Source organism: Pogona vitticeps, chromosome 4 (genome assembly GCF_051106095.1).
Source record: "Pogona vitticeps strain Pit_001003342236 chromosome 4, PviZW2.1, whole genome shotgun sequence".
In the NCBI taxonomy this organism is placed as follows: domain Eukaryota; kingdom Metazoa; phylum Chordata; class Lepidosauria; order Squamata; family Agamidae; genus Pogona; species Pogona vitticeps.
In genome coordinates, this window is record NC_135786.1 from 23,916,993 (window position 1) to 23,936,266 (window position 19,274).

General features: G+C 39.1%; 1 protein-coding gene across 28 annotated transcripts in view; it reads left to right on the plus strand.

Annotated features, from left to right (window-relative positions):
* Nucleotides 1-19,065, plus strand: part of ZMYND8 (zinc finger MYND-type containing 8) — a 102,364-nt gene extending 83,299 nt beyond the window's left edge. For 23 of the 28 annotated variants that reach the window (XM_020779443.3, XM_078392677.1, XM_072996896.2 and 20 more), the window contains 6 exons: nt 4,308-4,388; nt 5,461-5,539; nt 5,991-6,230; nt 12,421-12,578; nt 14,771-14,860; nt 17,609-19,065. In XM_020779443.3, coding sequence (XP_020635102.3) covers nt 4,308-4,388; nt 5,461-5,539; nt 5,991-6,230; nt 12,421-12,578; nt 14,771-14,860; nt 17,609-17,710 — 750 coding nt within the window. In that variant the 3' untranslated portion in view covers nt 17,711-19,065. Of the gene's footprint in view, nt 1-2,055; nt 2,110-4,307; nt 4,389-5,460; nt 5,540-5,990; nt 6,231-12,420; nt 12,579-14,770; nt 14,861-17,608 lie in introns of all 28 variants that reach the window. The other 5 variants (XM_078392679.1, XM_078392678.1, XM_078392687.1 and 2 more) reach the window with 2 other exon arrangements.
* Nucleotides 19,066-19,274: the final 209 nt, after the last annotated feature.

Sequence of the window (19,274 nt, forward strand, 5' to 3'; positions counted from 1 at the left end):
TTTCCATGTCCATTTTGTGCAGGAGCTGCCTGAGCTGGATGAATTTGTAGTAGCAGAGGGACTTTTTTCTTTTGCTTCTGCAAGCACATTAGAATTTGGCAAATATTCTCATATTTTGATTTGTCTGGCAGGGTGGGATGTTTGCTAAATATGTGTCTCTGACAGATAGATGAAGTCTGATTGATGGAGGTGTGAGAGAGATACATGTCCCACAGTTAGTGTGTGTAAGGTATGGATATCCATAGTGCAGATAGTCTCCAATACCTGGGACTAGCACACATTTAGTAGCCATAAGTAAATACCTGTGGAAAATGTGGATTGGCTAGCACTTTTTAGTAAAGCTAGAAAGCTTGAGTGCCTGAGTGCAATCTCCTGTCCCTGAAACCAGTGTCTTCTAAATGCCTTGTGTACATGAACAAGAGGTAGGATAGATGTATTCATCTTACTGCCATTTGTAAAATAATGTAAACTTCTCCTGTAATTAGGTTGCATTTGACACTGTACTTGAATATATTCTTTGCTATTCTGTGGTACAGCAATTGGATTTCATGCCCATGGTTCTATCTCTTATCATCTGTGGTTAGCACTGGGGAGACCCTATCTAAATGTCAGGAAGCTATTGCTGGTCAGAGCAAATACTGTAGTACGGAGGTAGGTAAAGCAATGCTCTGAGCTGGAATAAGACAGCTTTCTACATTTTTCCTACCACTGCAATGCTGATCAAGGTCCTTCTTCCTGACCTACTGAAATGGTGTTCCCTAGCTTTAAGAAATGGAAGACTAAATTACAGATCTCCAATATTATACTTTTTCATGTCAGTTCCTTTTGTACTTTCTAGTACATGATGTCCAGAAAAGACACATATGATTAGATTTAAACTTTCTTCATTATATGCTGAAATTTACCAAGAATATATATAATATCTGTGGACACCACCACCACCACTTTTCAGGTATTTCATTTATTGATGTTTTGACAAAATAATTATGTAAGTAGCTGCTCCAAGGCAAAATGACTTTGACATAGTGGAAGATTTGCTTCCCATCTCACCAGGAGAACTTCTTCAAATTGTAGATTTGGATTTCAGATTCCTTCTACCTCTGACTGTCACGGCTTGGGGAAGTCAGCATCTAATAGTCAAATCGTATCAGGTGTCTGGATAAAACAGGTGGACTCATGAACCACCACTAATTCCTTTGGGCAGGACATGGATGAGAATAAGACTTGATTAATGAATTAGAACTGGTTAATGAGTTAGAATTATTTATCTCCCAAGGCCTTTTTTTTCTTAACATGCCCAATAGAATTCAGTGACTCTTTTGAGCCACTCTTCCAAAAAAACAAACAAAAACCTTTATTCAGAAGCTGCAGCTTTCCCCAGTTTTTTTTTTCTTGTGAGACATTCTTGCAAGCCCTTTACACGTCTCTATGGTTGCTTCCTGTGAGACACTCTTGCCAGTGTCAGGAATTTCTCTATGGCTGGGCTGTTTGGCTGCTGCTGCCACAGCACAAGAGGCTTACAAAATTAATAACAGTAGAAACACAGAGTAAATACTGAACACCTGAGTGAACATAGAACGGTGAGGTGAAGGTACCTGTGCTGGGAATAAGAGGGGAATGAAGAAAATGAAAATAAGTAATTAGTGATAATAAAATGGATGACTGGGAAGATGGGAAAGTGAGAAATTAAAAAATAGGACTGATAAAAATTGGAGGATTAGGGAGTGAGACTATGGGTCTTTGGATAATTATACAGTACAGTAGAATACAAAAAGAATAATTTATTTATTATTTATTTATTTATTTATTCTATTTATACTCCACCTATCTGGTCATTTCGACCACTCTAGGCGGCTTCCTGTGAGGGAATAAAATAGGAAGATTAAAATTGGTTTAGCCATCACTGGCGGATATGTGGGCCAATGCGAAAAGTAACCCTTTAACTCTGAGGGGTTGCCTACGTCTTCTGTAGCAGGTACTTCATTGAACATCACCCTTAAGTGCATAGCTAGCCAGTTTAAAATACTGCTGTGAAAGTTTCCTCGTGTGTTACAGCTGGCGTACCATAACACCACTGGTGGAGCGGTACAACTTGAAGAATAAATACAAGTAAGTAATCCTGTTTTTCTTCAAGTATTAAAATCATGACATCAAAGGAACCCCGGTCTTATTATGTCTCTAGTTTTTTTTAAAGACTTATAAAAAAATTTAAACTTGATTTTAGATTTTTATTGTTAAACAATGATGAAGCAAGCCATTAGGATTTTTCTTTAAAATGTTTGCAGTGAATCTGTTGAACATTTCTTCCCCATATTGTTTTCATTTCAAAAGGCAGTTCCTGTTCCATGTGGTGTAACTGTGGTGTGGATTTCACAATATAGTTGTTTTAATCAAGCTAAATATTTAGGCAGAGTTTTATAAATATAATATTAATCAGATAGCTATCTTTAACTATCTCTGTATATAGATATATATAAAATCATGATGTGAAAGATAATCAGGCAGCACGTATCCTAAACAACCAGCACTTATTATTATCCCCATTCTTCTTCTTCTTCTTCTTCTTCTTCTTCTTCTTCTTCTTCTTCTTCTTCTTCTTCTTCTTATTATTATTATTATTATTATTATTATTATTTATTTATTTATTTATTTATTTATTTATTTATTTATTTATTTATTTATTTATTTATTTATTTATTTAATTTATACCCCACCTATCTGGTCGGTGAGGACCACTTAATGTTCTGCTGTTTAGCATGAGGTGGTTGAGATGGTGAAAGTTGTGGATGTATCTCTAGTTGTTCATCTAAAATGCTTGTTAATTAGATACCATACAAAAGGTCAGAAATAATTAATCTGAAGATATAACAGCAAACATGTACTTTTTCATCTCCTTGCAATCCTGTAGAAGTCACAGTTACTGCCTCATGAGCTCAGCCATTGGTGTAATAGATTGTGGGCAGATTCCCATGGTGCTCTATTTCAAACTTCTAAACATACTTTTCTTCAGAATACTGTATATTGGTTGTATTATGAGGGCCGTTTTGAGGCCTAGCTAATATAGTGAAACTGTATGGATTGTGCTCTGACAAGCAGACTACTGATTTGAGTGCTTAGATGTATTGCAGGTATGTAACAAGTATGGGGCTAGATAGCTCAGTGGTTTAGGTATCTGGCTGCGGAGCCACTGGTTGGGAGTTTGATTCTCCACTGTGCCTCCTGTGAGTAGAGCCAACTTGTGTGGCTTTGGGCAAGTTGCACAGTCCCAGGATGCCCCCAGAAGAAAGGAATGGTAAACTGCTTCTGAGTATTCTCTATCCAGAAAAACCTGCAACAGCTTGCCATAAATCAGAATAAACTTGACAGCACACAATCGTTATTATTAATAATGGTTATGTATTGTTAGTTTCACCTAAAGCAGGCAACAAGACTGCAACATCAGAGTTGACTTAACAAGTCCATTCTGTAATACTGCTCTAGTTGGGATGATCATTTGAATTTATACCACTTGGAGAAAACCTGAAGATTCTAAGTTGAGGAATGAACTGATGACTCGTGAACTCACCACATCCAAATGTGCAAGTGACTGGTCACTAAGCCAGTAAAGAAATACCAATAGTTTCACAGTGACACATGGTGTCACAAACTGTTGCCTAAGATGTGCATACACTAACTATAGATATCTGCACTTATCATATGTACAATCATGTATAGTCATAGTGGCCTTGAAGACATATCGGTGCCTGGGATTTTATCTATAGCGACCCATACTGAAGATAGTGGGATAGCTCAGTAATTTAAGTGTGTGACTGCAGAGTCATTTCCCCATTGTGCCTCCCAGGAGAAGAGCCAGCCTGTGTAGCCTTGGCCAAGCTGCACAGTCCCACAATGTCCCCAGAAAAAGAAAACAGTAAACCACTTCTGAGCAGTTTACCTAGAAAGTCCTGAGAAGGATGGCTGTAAGTCAGAATTGACTTGATGGCACATAATTATTAACCCATAGAGAAAGCCTCCATTTAACTGAACAAATGGAACTCCAAATTTAGTTGTCAATTTCCATCAGCAATATGTGGAAGTGAGGACTCTCAGAAAGCAGTGTGACAGGTCCAGAGTTATTGGTTGGGTTCGCTGTATAAATGTATCCTGTTTGAGAAACTATTCATATTAAAATTACAAATTCAGTCAGAGGAAAATATGCTGGTTTTTAAAACCATGCCTGTTATAAATAACTTTAGGAATCATCCTTAGAATAAAGCAAGTAAAAAAGCAAGACCACTATTAATTTTATAATTAACTCTTTTTAACAGATGATGGATGCCATAAAAGGAACAATGACTGAAATATACAATGACCTTTCAAAAAATACTACTGGAAGCACAATTGCTGAGGTTAGTATCTCTTGCCACCAGCAGCTTACAATTCCTTTTTAAAAATATGAAGTACAACATGTAAAATATATATGCAGAAATCTGTTTTTTTCAGTATGCTGCAAAGTTCAATTTCAGTTCTGGCAATTTTTTGCCACACACTGCACACTTCCTGTTTAAATTATGGGTCTGATATTATGAGAGAGAGAAAGAGAAAGTACAGTGCAGAACATAATTAGGATACTACAATGTCAGAGATGACAGTGTAGTAACTACTTCCTGAAATGCATGAGAAAAATAATTTTCTCAGAGTTTCTATCAACATTTCTAAATCCAGACTTGATCTCTTCTACAGATTCAGACAAAAGAATTTTTTTAAGGCTCAGTTAATATTTGATGGAGTCTGACTAAACCAGTGTCATCAACTGAGTTTGCATGGTGAATGTGTAGTTTAAATTTGTCCTTGGGTTGAAAGAGCTGGTATGTACAGTGGGCATGAAAAACAGGAGGACAGTTTGGGGAAGACAGGAAGCCTTATTCTTCATCTTGTGTTCCTGTGACTCATGCACATTTGCCCTTCTCTTATTTTCATCCCACTTAGTAAGGATGGAGAGAGAGTAAAGTATATGATGCTCATGTTACTCATACAGTAGTTACATATGTGGGCATCCTATGATTAACCCAAATATGTTTGTTGTTAGGGTTAGATCTTTTTTTTAAAGCAACTCCCCACTCACAAACTTTATATTTAACATTTACTGGCTGTTCTATAAAAGTCAGAGACAGCAAAATGAGAGTTGAATCAATTAAGATTACAGTATCTAGTCAGTTGATTAGACTGATCTGTTAAAACTTGTCCCTGATAATAGGACTGGCATTCTGTCCTTTTCCAAACACAAAATTGAACACTCCTTTTGAGGTGATAGCTGCTGTGACACAAAGGTTTGTTGACTACATACAAAAACTGTCTTTTTTCCCTATAGAATTACTTTGTTCTTGTGCAGTTTCAATTAATTGGGTAAAACTCATATAATTGCTGGATTAGAATTTTCTTAATCAACTAACTGTTCTAATAGTTTATTTGATATTCCAGATTCGACGTTTGAGAATTGAAATAGAGAAGCTTCAGTGGTTACATCAGCAGGAACTCTCAGAAATGAAACACAATCTAGGTATCAAAAATGCAAGTTCAGATTTACAATTTTGTTGCTACTTACTTCAAAGGCCATGTTAGTATCCCTGTAGTAAAAATTGCATTAATGCAGAAATGTAGAAAATATGTTGGAATTGCTGTGCTATTGCATGCTTGTTTAGTTAGATAAACCTTGACAGTTTCTCAAATTACAGTTAAAAAGAGTTCACTTTGAAAAACGACACAGTAATTCCTCTTTCTAAATCTTTGAAATGGACTTTGCCATAAATTTGTTCATTCTGATGTGTATTTTGTTCATTTAAGAGAATAAATCATTTTTAAATAGGTAGTCAGATTTGTATCTTACTATATTTAGAGTTAGGTCACATTTTCAACTAGAAGAACACTAGAGCTAGCTAATTTCTGATTGGTATTATTAACCTTACAATTTGTACCTACTCTTGACTACACTGTGTCCATTTATTATCTAGAACTCACGATGGCTGAAATGAGACAGAGTTTAGAGCAGGAAAGAGATCGTTTAATTGCAGAGGTGAAGAAGCAGCTGGAGCTGGAAAAGCAGCAAGCTGTAGACGAAACCAAGAAGAAGCAGTGGTGTGCCAATTGCAAAAAAGAGGCCATCTTCTATTGTTGTTGGAACACCAGCTACTGTGACTACCCCTGCCAGCAGGCTCATTGGCCAGAACATATGAAGTCCTGCACACAGTCAGGTAATCAGCTGCCGTTGTTACAATTAAATTAATTATCTTGTAAACAGTTCATGAGTAAAGATAACCTAACTGGCACTTACAGTAATGTATCATCATAATCATTATCAACATCAGCATAATTAGTTAATTAGCAACATTTTGTTTGTATATTTATCCATCCGTCCATTTATTCGTCCATCCTCCATCCCACTTAGTGGCACTACTCTGGGCAGGAGACAAATCATAATAACAAAATACAAACACCCACATAATTGATGAATGTGAAACATAGTACCAAAGATAAAATACCTAGTAAAAATTTAGACTAAAAAAATTAAAATTTTAAATACAATAAAGATGGCAAAAAGAGAGTACGTACATAAAAAGAAAATGAAAAAGCCGCCCCATAGATGAGCAGAATTACTCCAGGTTAAGGCCATAGAAGGCTTGTGAGGAAAGCCTGGTTTTAACTTGTCTCTTGAAACCAAGGAGGGGTGGGGTTAATCTTACCTCAGGTGGAGCGAGTTCCAAAGTGATGGAGCAACCACCGAGAAGGCCCAGTTTCAAGTGGCAGATTTTCAGGCCTCCCTCAGTGTCACCACCTTGTGTATGAGGTACAGGTGAGATGAGTAGACATTTTGAGGGAGAGGTGCTCAGATAGGTAGCAAGGCCCTAAACTACTAAGATCTTTAAATGTTACCTTAAGCACTTTGAATGGTCCAGAGCATATAGGCAGCTGGTGCAGACGCTCCAGGACAACTGACATACAGGCACTTCTCAATTAACAACCTGCCTGTTTTACGACCACTTGGATTTACGAACCATTTCTCCAGCTTCTCCACCACAGGGAACCCACTTTCCCAGTCTTTGTTTCATTCTGCTGCCAAGCCAGGCAAGACCATGCCCGAGTTGAAAGCAGCCAGGAGCAGTGCGGAAGCTTGTATTTAATTTTTTCACCAAGCTGGCAGCTGTGCTGCTACTGCAGCTCTTCTGGCTAGCTCTTGCCTGCTTCTGCCTTTAAGCTCCTCACTTAACAACTAGTTTGCTTCATGATTGAGTCCTAAGAACACAATGGAACTCAGTCATTAAGTGAGGAGTGCATGTATGACCAAATTGCAATGTTCCAGAAACCAGCCTGGCTGCTGCATTCTGCACTTGCTGCAGAATCTGAACCGCTTCTAAAGGCAGCTCAAAATAGAGTGTTGTAATTGTCTATTCGAGGACAAGATGGTTGGACAGTGTCACTGAAGCTACCAACACGAATTTGACCCAACTCCGGGAGGCAGTGGAAGACAGGAGGGCCTGGTGTGCTCTGGTCCATGGGTCACAAGAGTCGGACACGACTTAACGACTAAACAACAAAATTGTCTATTCTCAAGATTACGAGCGCATGGCCTAGTGCTGTTAGGGACTTCCTGTCAAGATTAGGGAAATGATGTGCAACCTGCCGCAGATTGTAAAAGGCAAACCTAGCTATGGCTGAGATCTGATTTTCCATTAAGAGAGTTGGGTCCAGAAGCACACCTAGATTTCACACCTGATCCTTCAGGGAGAGAGTGACCTCATCAAGAGCAGGTAAACAGCCATCTGATTGGTCAAGGAGCACTCCAGGGTCTCCATAGCTTCCACTGCAGAGGAGGAAAAGGAGAGATAGAGCTGCATGTCATCAGTATACTGGTAACCATGAACTCCAAAGCTTTGGATGATCTCTGTCAGCAGTCTCATATAAATGTTGAACAGCATGGAGGAAATGATTGACCCTTGCTTGACACCGCATTGCAGTACCCATGGGAATGAAACAACCTGCCCCAGCTGGACGCTTTGGGAACTTCCTTCAGCAATGAGTAGATGCAGCATAAAGCTGACTCTCCAGTCCCCAACCCTGACAACCAGCCCAGGAGGATACAATATATATCTTCTCCATTTTGGTCTCAGAACAACATTGTAATTGGACATCATCATTACTATCTTTACAGCAATGTTGGGTTGCAGCTAAACCAATCTCCCAAGGTTTTTTCAGTCAGTTAAGTCTTCTCCTTCCTACATTATCTGAAAGCAAGGGCATAAGGCTTTTTTCTCTTTCCCTCCTACATGTCCTTCTTCATTTGTTTTACCTTGAATAATCAGCCATAACAATCTGTGCTTCCCCCGCCTCATTGACCAGTCTATATTTCTGGATTTTTTATATATTTTATTATTTCTTGGTCTTTATTCAGCCTTGAATGGTCCAAGAAATTCTTAGCATCCTAATTATTTAAGTATTTTCAATACTGAAAATGTTCTTGGAGTAGAAATTCAAAAACAGAGGGGAGATTATATATATTTACCTTGCTTATTTTACATATCTTATACCCTCTGCTGTTCTTCAACGTTTACTGCAGCTTTTTGTTGCCAGTAGAGGTTGCCAATTATTTGAATATATTACCCTCAAGGAGGTAAGAGGGATGGCTTCTAGACAAAGGGCCTTTTCGGCAGCTGGCCCCAGACTATGGAATGCCATCCCAATTGAAATTTGTCTGGCGCCGATGCTGATGACATTTCGGCACCAAGTCAAAACCTTCCTTGTTCTGACATCATTTGAGTTTCTGGTCTTTGATTTAATTTTTATTGGTGTTGGTAAAGGGAATGATTATGTGATCTTTGGTTTTGGAGGTTTGATTTTCGTATTTACTTTTAACCACCCAGAGTTATATTTGTCACTAATTTAGGTAGTATATAAGTATTCAAAATACATAAAGTGAAAATAAATACCCTAGGACCCTTTGGAGGCTCACCCCGCCCCCCCGGGGATCAGAGGGGGCAAAATCGCCACCTTCTGGGACTCTTCTGAAGCTTCCCAAGCCTCAAAAGAGTCCCAGAAGGTGGAGATTTTGCCCCCTCTGGCCGGGGGGGGGCCAGGGTGAGCCTCCAAAGGGTCCTAGGGTGTGTTCCAGGACCCTTTAGAGACTCACCCTGCCCCCCCAGGGGCCAGAGGGGGCAAAATCGCCGCCTTCTGGAAGATGTTTAAAAGCAATTAAAACCAAACAGGAAAAATGGGGAAAGGCAGCATGAATACAAATTATAAATCTTTATAGTCAGCTAGCTTGACTGCTAGAGTTTTACCTTGAAAGAAAAAGGCCTTTGCTTACTGGTGAAAAGACATAAATAATGGTGTCAACCTCCCTTGAAAAGGAGCTCCACAATCGGTGAGCAGCCACTAAGACCCCAAATGCCAAGCTTCTCTACCACATGTTAGTGACATTACTCCTGTTAGAAATGGGACTGGCTCATACAGTCATGATGGTAAAACTTCCATATCCACCACCATGGCTCAGACATGCCGTGGTTCTCTCTATTTTTACACTTATACGTCTTTTATATATTGCTTTCTCAATACATCACTTCACACATTCAACTGCTAAGTAAACAAGGATTTGAGAACAGATCAAGCTGCTGAGAATTCCAGATCTGAAAATAAATGTAGTTGAATTTTCTATGTCCCATAAACAGCATGATATTCTGAGAGAAGTAGGATTTCGTCTGAGACTGATGTTATCAAGATTGAACTTTGAATCTATTTTGAAAGCAAAGACCTGTCCCTTCTGCATATGAAATAAGATTACCTCAGAACATAGCATTATAGCTGAATTACTCAGTCTCCCCAGTCATATTTGCTCAAACATTAAGGATTCTTGTTCTTTGAGTGTAACTTCCAGTTAATCTTAAACGCAGACCTTTTTATTTATTTGTTTCTGACAGTTTGTTGTTTTGTTCAGTCGTTTAGTCGTGTCCGACTCGTCATGACCCCATGGACCAGAGCACGCCAGGCCCTCCTATCTTCCACCGCCTCCCGGAGTTGTGTCAAATTCATGTTGGTTGCTTCGCAGACACTGTCCAACCATCTCATCCTCGGTCGTCCCCTTCTCCTCTTGCCTTCACACTTTCCCAACATCAAAGTCTTTTCCAAGGAGTCTTCTCTTCTCATGAGATGGCCAGAGTACTGGAGCCTCAGCTTCAGGATCTGTCCTTCCAATGAGCACTCGGGGTTGATTTCCTTTAGAATTGATAGGTTTGTTCTCTTTCAGTCCAGGGAACTCTCAAGAGCGTCCTCCAGCACCACAGTTCAAAGGCATCAATTCTTCGGCGGTCAGCTTTCTTTATGGTCCAGCTCTCACTTCCATACAACACAGTTCTGACAGTTACCTACAGTAGAATAAGCCACTGTTCAGAAGAACCAAGGCTGTAAATTTGCATGGAAATAGGTTCCATTAAACTCAGAAAGGACTTATTTTTTAGCAAGCACGCAGAAAAGACAGTGCTATGAAAGGCAGGAAATATGAAGTAGGAAGCAGAAGCAATGCACAGCTCATGCAACAGAGAATGCTATAATCCATGTGCAACTCATTATCAAACTTGGGGGGGGGGTTCCTAAAATTTTGCTACAGCTGTAACAGTATGGCAATAATTTTCTCATTAATTCATGTTGGTGTAGATGTAGTGGACTGCATAGAAAACACACAGTAATATGGTTACTAAAAATAAATATAAATGAATAAATTCCAAGCAGGTTCGATATCTGCTGGGGTAACTCCAGAAAAACTAGACTGAGGGAGTAAAGGAGTAACAAACACCATTATGTTGCAGAACAGGGATTTTGCTACACACATATCAGGCAGATATTGTGCCTTTAAAAATTAGGGTTAGCAAGGATATAGGGAGGCATTGCTCCTTGCTACCTGTTGGAGACATGCCTGATCCCTGAATTTAAATTTCTGTTATACAAAAGCTGGTAGTTTTCCTGTTGTTGGATTAGAAGGAAAGGCTATGTGTAAAAATCTCTGTTACATTTTATTCATTCACATTTAAAATAGGATAAACGTGGCAGTTTGACTAATTCACTTATTGGGCTAGATCTGCCGTTAGGAAGCAGATGATGAGGGAGAAATATTAAGATGCTCAGTGAGCAACATGTCAACAGACAAGAGTGTTGATCCATCATCAGTCCCTGCCATTTCCTAGAGGGGATGATGGAAAGAGGAGCCTTGATGTCCCTCAGCAAGTAGACAGGAGGGGAGGGAGTCTCTCTGCATGTCTGTCAAGAGACGCTGATCCAGCGCCGGTGCTTCCTCTCTTCTGCCCGATGCCCTCCCTCGCCCATGGTTTCTCCCTTGGTCTCCCCGCCACTGCCAGCCCCCCCCGGCACCTCACTCCTCAACCACGTTCTGCCTTCTCGACTCGAGTTGTTTCAAATTCATGGCTCCTCCACAAAGCCCGGCGGCATTGCTCCGCAGAGCAGCACACCGGCGTGGGAAGTCTTGTGGCCATAGGTCCGGCAATGCGGGGAGGGAGACACTGCTCGGAAGGCGCGTTCTCTCTCTCTCTCATTCCCCATCCCTTTCTGCATCACTGGTAAGAAACAACATCATCCTCTCTTCTCTCCCCCTTCAACTGCCTGCCACCTCGCGACAAAACACCACCCAACCGTGCCTTGCACCTTTGACAGTCGCCTGCCAGCCCTACCACTCGCCCCTTTTTGCTCTCACGCAGGCTACAGGCAGTCCCTCCCCTCTAGTGCTGGGCTCTGCGGTTCGCCCTCCGCTCCCTCGCCATCTTTTCTGACATTGAGGATACGGTGAGACCGCTCGACTTGTAGCCTTCCATTCATCCGTCTATATCTAAAGCAGACATTTTGGTGCCATTGATTTGTTCAAGGCTGAGGTTGGAAAGCGAGCGAGCGCGCTAGCGAGAGCAAGGGGAGAGAGAGCTGTCTTACCCACCCCCGCCTGGAAGGTCACGATTTTGCCCCCACTGGCCCCGTGGGGGGGTGGGGGAGCATCACAAGGGTTCTGGAAGGCTCACTTGGACCCTTGCGACGCTCCCCCCCCACGGGGCCAGTGGGGGCAAAATTGCCGCCTTCGCTCCATAAGACTCACAGACTTCCGCCCCACTTTTTTTGGGGGGGAAGTGCGTCTTATGGAGCAAAAAGTACGGTATATGTAAAACAAAGCTTCCCTCCTACTTCTCCCCTTTGCACTTATTGTAAAGCCAACCATGTAGTATTTTTTTAAAAAAAACCTTAATCAAATGGCTCGTTAAGCTTATTGTTCAGTAATTACTACAAACTTTAACATTTTCCTTCTTTGGTTATGTAATAAGGGTCAGTCTCAGCACAACTTCTGCAATGATTCCTGCTTTGTAGATGTGATAGAAAGTCTGTTTGCTTCTGTTTTAGCCACTGCAACACAGCAAGAAACAGATACTGAAATTAGCACAGAACCATTAAATAAATCATCCCAGCCTACTTCCAGTGCTCAGTCTGCACCTGCCGAAACAGCCAATACTCCAAAAGAAAAAGAAGCAACTGTTGAAAAGAACAAAGATAGTGTTACAGTAAGTACTTTGTTCAGTTTGGAGCCTACTCTTTATTAAATTCGTAAGGCTGCATCAAAGTCCTAAATTTTTATTTTGTTTTGCCTTTATTGGGGGTTGCTAAGAACAGTTTCCTTATTCTTTATAGAATTGTTTCTCAAAGGAAGGGAGAAAAATTTCTTCACTTCCTCACATATTGATATTTGCTGCCACTTCCTTTGAAATCCCAGTACCTAAAGATATCTCCTGTAGTTTTCTTGCACAATCAAAATAAGTCAAGGCAGCTGTTGTGGCTCATCAGGTAGGGACTGCTCTGAATCATAAAGAATGTATGTGTTTTTTAGATCTTGCTTATAAATCATATTCCAAATTGATTGTAGCAGGGCCAAAACGCTGGTTTGAAATTGTCAGATCCTTACACAATCCAGTATTATTCATAGCTTATTTATTTGCTCTTTTTTTTCTGTGCCACCTTTCCCCCAGTATCAGGGCCCAAGGCAGCTTACAAATTGTGCTCAAAGCAGTTCACAGGACAAATAATATAACTGTAATTACAGGTATAACTTAGCATAATAATAGTAACTCAGTTGCAATTCATTGTGCTCAAAGCAGTTTGAGGAACAAATAAAATAACTATAATTACATTTATAACATATCCACAAGCATCATAATGTTGATCAGAATTCTGTTGTCATAAAGTTATGCTGTGTAAACTTCATCTGGTGATAAAATATTTAATTGAAATTAATTGAAATTGCTAATCCTGTCTTCCTTCAGGTTCTGCAGCTCCCTAAAGCTCCCTTTTACCCCGAGGAAGCCTTGGGGAAACTTTAATAGTCAAAAATGTCACAGGATTGCTAGTGGTGGTTCCAATCCCCACAACAGTGATCTGGCAGCAATTTTTGACTTTTCAGTTCATTTAAATTAAATATTGTTGGAATTGGATATTGTTAATGCAGTACAACTTTATGCCAACAGGATTTTGCATAGTTCTCAATTGTGGTCCATGTGAAATAGGTTTTACTGTTGAGGGTTCAAAACTCTTCTGTAGGATTGGCAGACATTTGGATACCTAAACCAAGAATCAAGCATACACTTAACAATGGCCTTTAGATTGCATGGATTAGAATATTGGTTATACTTTATCATTTCACTTTTGAAGCATTACTAAAGCCCACAATCAAACTGATAACTTTATTAAGAACTGGCATTCTTGTTTATCTTTTCCTTTTAGTGTAAAGAAGTGACATGTTCTCTGGTTCTTCAGTATTTAAATTTTATCAAGATGCCTCATTTGAGTTATGTTTCAAGAAAAGAGTTAAGGTCAAGAGCATAACCCTTCATGACCTCTAAGATCCTCTAGCGATAACAGATAGATTGGCTTAAGATTTTATATATTTTAAAAAATCATAAATCCTGAAAATATTGGCAAGAAAACCCCTTAGTTTGGTGTGTAGTTTAAAATACACTGAACATTGTGGGAAATGGTGGTGTATCCTATCAGGAATCATTGACTAATTGGATACATAATGGGTTCCCCCCCCAAAAAAAAAACAAGTGTGATGTTCTTGTTACAATTGGGAATTACTTGCAAACTAAATATTATGTGCTTTAGATTTCTCTCATGAAATATTCCACTTTGAAAATCTCAAATTGCTTATATATATTTTATACCTTTTTGAAACATCAAGCTGTTATACATTCTCACATTCATATTTTGACTTTTTCTTTTAATTACAAAAATCTAACCTGTGAATTCATTGTGATGCAAAATTTTAACAAAAGTGAAGCATCTGGCAAATTTCTGTGGGTTGGATCTAGAGTTTGTTTCTATCAGCATGAGGACATTCCTGAACGAGGGGAAGGATGGATGTGATTTTTGCTGATTTCCCTCCAGCCTTCTTTGTAGCCCCTAGTACCATCTTTCATTATGTTCTGGAGAAACCCCCAACCTTCTGGAGCAGATTTCTGGTGGAATATTGGGCTGCAGTGGTAGAGTGGAACCAGCGAAAATAAGACATACTTGTTACTTTTAAGACTTTCTCTTTTTCTAACAGCAGAAATATTCTGCTAGATGAAAAACTTTCCACAGATGGAAGGAACCCTTCCATAACTGGAAGGGCAAAGTCTGGATCCAAGGTTTTGATAATAAATAGGTGGCATTTATGTAAAAACTGAACCTTTCACTGAGGTTACCTGTGCTGTCTCTGCAGATAGCAACAGGTGTGACAAGCAGCCAGCCTATAAAACTTGTCCAGGTACCGCAGACTACCACCTATATGCCAACTACTCAACCCACAATTGTAAGTACTGCTCTTGACATTGAAACAGGTCAACATCTGTTGGGGGTGGGGGTTTCTCCTTTGGTGTCAAAATATGAATTCACTGGTCAATTTACAGTGCAAAATGCCTTATTTTGCTGTACATTTCCATCTTTTTATGCCATACATCCTCATCAGAAGGTCAGCCAAGGATTCAGATTCAATTTGTCTCTAGAAATATATACTAATCTTCAGTGTAGCTTTCAGAGCTGTCTCTCCACCTCACTATAAAGAAAGGAAAAGCATTAATATTTGGTCATCTTTTCAGTTGTTGTTTTGTGAACATAATTGTGAACATAATTGGCAACATAGAGCTACATCCAGCATTAATCCTATTTCCAGTAAACCCATTGAAATGAATGGAATTTCATAATCACAACTAACAGAAGTCCAATAGATTTCCGTGATTTCCTCTTAGAAGGACTAATGTTTGATTAGTCTACTGTGTGCATTGCGAAGAAGCTGCTTTCTGACCTAAACCAAGAAAACTAGGACAGAATATGTCAGCCCTGTCTCCTATTTCATGTATATTTAACTTCTTGGGCATCTTGACTTCCTTTTATGCTGTTGCTATGACAAGTTGAACTCAATTTAGCTTTTCCTCTAGTTGCTAAAATATATTTTTCATGTTCAGTAAAGGAACTGTGCTGGAGTTACTGAGATTAAATTTTAAATCTCATGAGAAAATACAGTTTGGATGTACATTTTTGGATGTACAGGGAAAGGATGCGGAAGTATTTTCTGAATGGTACTTACGTATCCTCGGGGGAACCACTGTCCTTTTGGAACTGGCAAGGGGGAAGGTTGTGCTCTAAGAATTGGAGGCTTATCTTCTTTTCTGCCGCAACTAGAATATGAGATGTGGTGAGGTTTATTTGAATCTCAGAAATCATGAGGAGTGGATTTTACTTCTCATTTCTGACCATGTTTGCTAGTAATGTGCTATAATTTTAACCATACCACTTAACAGTATATACTTTTCAAACTGTTATTACAACTGTGCTCTTAATGCTTAAGAGAACTGGTGCCTGAACAGTTCCATGGCATGTGGAAATCCATGACTTGTCTTTTATGACTTTGGGTCATAAATTTTAAATTGCCGGTTTTCAGCTTTATGTTGTTGGAACTGTAGGATACACATTTGGCTTTTAAAATGCATCTTAAAGCTGTAAAAGGGCTCAGTTTCTTCCATAGTTTGTGCAAGGCTGATTGGAAGAAAACATAATAGAGCATATAGTATAGAAAGCTTTGTCACGTCCCTGGTATGTATTGTTAATGGATCTTAGGGTCAAAGATGAGAATGACTTCTGTGTGAAGCTGTTGACAGAGCAGACTTTATTAGGTTGCATGTTCTTGGTGTTGAAAGTGTCCAAAATTGGGTTAAATTAAATAAGAGGATAGAGGGAAGCACCCACTCCGTCCTCCTCAGTTATCGTTCTTTGTATGTAGTGAGGAACAGTCTGAAAACAAGAGTCTGTACAATGTGTGAAGGCTGTCCATGTAGCCCCATCCTCAGATTTTCAGAGGTTCTGAATTGCATGAAGAACTTGTACAATAGAGTCACTTCTTTTGGAAGCTCTTCATATTGTTCTCCACAGTAGGGGAGTAATAGTGAAAGTCAGCAAGGCAAGTCTGTTACACCTGACATATTTGATTTAACCCATGTAATGAACAGCTGAATAAGACATATCAAGTTCCATTGATTAAGTGGGCCTACTTTAGTTGTGACTTGTTACCCTAAACAATAGGATTTCAACCAATGGCAGTATGTGGTGCTATGTCTAGTAAATGATAATCTGGATGAGCAAGTCATGGTGGCACAGGATGGACTTGGCTCTGGTGCTTCAAGTTGTTTCTTATATTGTTGTGTCATAACTGTAGATACCTCCAGTGAAGAACAAATCTTAGATATTCATTTATTAGTAGAAGGAGAAATTCGGCTGATGCAAGATTAGGTACAGTAATTCTCTCATCCCGACTGTTCATGGACTTCCACTTGTACACATGTTGCCACTGAAACGTTGTTTATATACAAATCTTTGCCATTCATTTGAAACCACTAAGCAATCTTAAAGATTATGAAATTGCCACATGGTCTAATTGTGATAACAAGCAATAGATGCTTTTTGGGGTGGGGTAGGGGATGCATTGTGAATTAATATTATTTGCTTAGGGGCTATTTAAAGACAAACATCTACCCATTTTCTAATCTATAATCATCGTTGTCTCATTTGAGTTTGTATATCTCATGTAAAATGATATATGAGAGATTATTTTTCAGTGCAAGAACAAAATAGCAATGTATCTCAGAAAATTAAACATACAGTACTTCTGATGATACTGCAATGCACTGTCAACTGAGTACTGCAAATAAATTGAAAGAATTGGAGGAACAGGGAAATTCCATATTTGTAGTAGTATTAAATTCCTTTGACTGTACCCAAATGCTTGTAAAAGTAGTATTGTAGAGCAGCGGTCCCCAACTTTGGGCCTCCAGATGTTCTTGGACTTCAACTCCCAGAAATCCTGGCCAGCAGAAGCGGTGGTGAAGGCTTCTGGGAGTTGTAGTCTAAGAACATCTGGAGGCCCAAGGTTGGGGACCACTGTTGTAGAGGATTATTATTATTGTTTTGTTAGTGTATTTCTCAGTACTTCGCACAGTAAGCAGTCTTGCACTTCTATGATGATGTATTTGTGATCTCTGACATGTTTCTTGGTTTTAATTCACAGACCATTCCAGTAGTTGTAAGTCCTACAGCTGGGACCGTGGCAATGAGAACGGGAGTTCAGTATGTTCAAACTACAATGCCTGTCCAAGTACGGAGAGTCTAGCTGCTAACAAAAGAATACGGACAGCTTTTGGAATAAATAATAATCTCTGTAATAGAAATGTGAAAAGAAATCCCTACAGTTTGTTGGATTAACCTCAGAGGTTCAGACTTTTAGCTTTGTACATGTGTACAAAGCGTTTAACAACACTACATTCATATAAAGCATTAGCACCGGATCGAAAAAGGTTGAGGACTGATAAAATCCATGGTAAATCTATGCTTCTGTTGTAAAAGATGTATAATTTATGGATGATGTTAGAGTGCCATCTCCTTTCTATATTTGTATTGACTTCAATGTCAAAGGAGTATTGGGGATGTTGGTAAAGGAGAGGTTAAATCAGATTTATCACAAAAAGCCACTGAGAGAAATGGTATTTTGGAAACTGGAGTTGCACACATAAAATTAGGGAAGAGAAAACAGAACCCCCCCCGGCTTGCCTTTGGAAATGAAAACAATGCCTACATGTCTGTGTGTGCAACTGAAGCTGGGCCATTTTAAATTTGCTACATTTCCAGCCATTGGGCCTCAAGTACACAACATGAAAGGGTGTATTTTGTGTTCCGTATTTAAAAGAAGAGAGATTGTTTACAGACACAAAAGGTTTTAAATTTCATTCATTGCAAAGAGGAGGAGAAGCTTAAGCGCAGTTGGTAACAACACTGATCAGTAATCCCGGAGAGGATAAAATTGGATTATTGGGAGACCCGGCTTCCTGCTGGGTTATGTTGCGGTGTACACATACATGGACGCACGCACACTCACATATATGTATGTAAAAATATAAAATAAAATCACCTGTCCAAAGGATGTTGGATTTTTTTAAAAGGGAACAAGAGCTAGAGAAGACTCTTTTACCAGGAAACATGGGCAAAGGACATTGCTGCTGGGCTAGAGCATGTATTATGGAATTTTTATGTTTTTATGTAAGCATGAAAACAGTACAGTATGAGAGAAAGTAACCCATGAAAATGCTGTCTGTTACACTTATACTGTAGTACCATTTTGTATGTTGTGTAAACAAAAGCATTGAACAAAGCAAGGTGATGTATGTATATGAGAAAATTAACTGTATGATATCATTCCAGTACCTTTTGTTGTACATTTTAGTCACATTGATTTCTCCCATTGTTTATAAAAGGATACAGTTTGTACAGTCTCCAGCTAGTACACACATTAGAAGAAAGAAGAAAAACTAGAAGGAAAAGGAATCAAGAACAGAGTATTTGTGAATTGCAGTTGTGTCAAAGATAGCCTAGCTGGCCTTATTTGTGAAGCATAATTGCTTTTAGCATATGGAAGTATTTTTTCATATTTTCTTTGTATAAAATTTGTATTAAACTAAATATCTTTTTTGATTATTGTGTTTCTTTGTGACTAAAAACAGGTGACACGAATTGTGGTTTGGTATTTACAAATTTTTCAGGGCTCTTCAGATTCTTACTACTTTCTCTTTTTTTATTAAAACTTTTAGGAAAATAAAAAATAATGTTGGATTTCCATTTCTGTTTTGAAAGTGACGCTGTACGTACACCCCTTTAAAAGCTGTACACATGCTCTTTCTGCT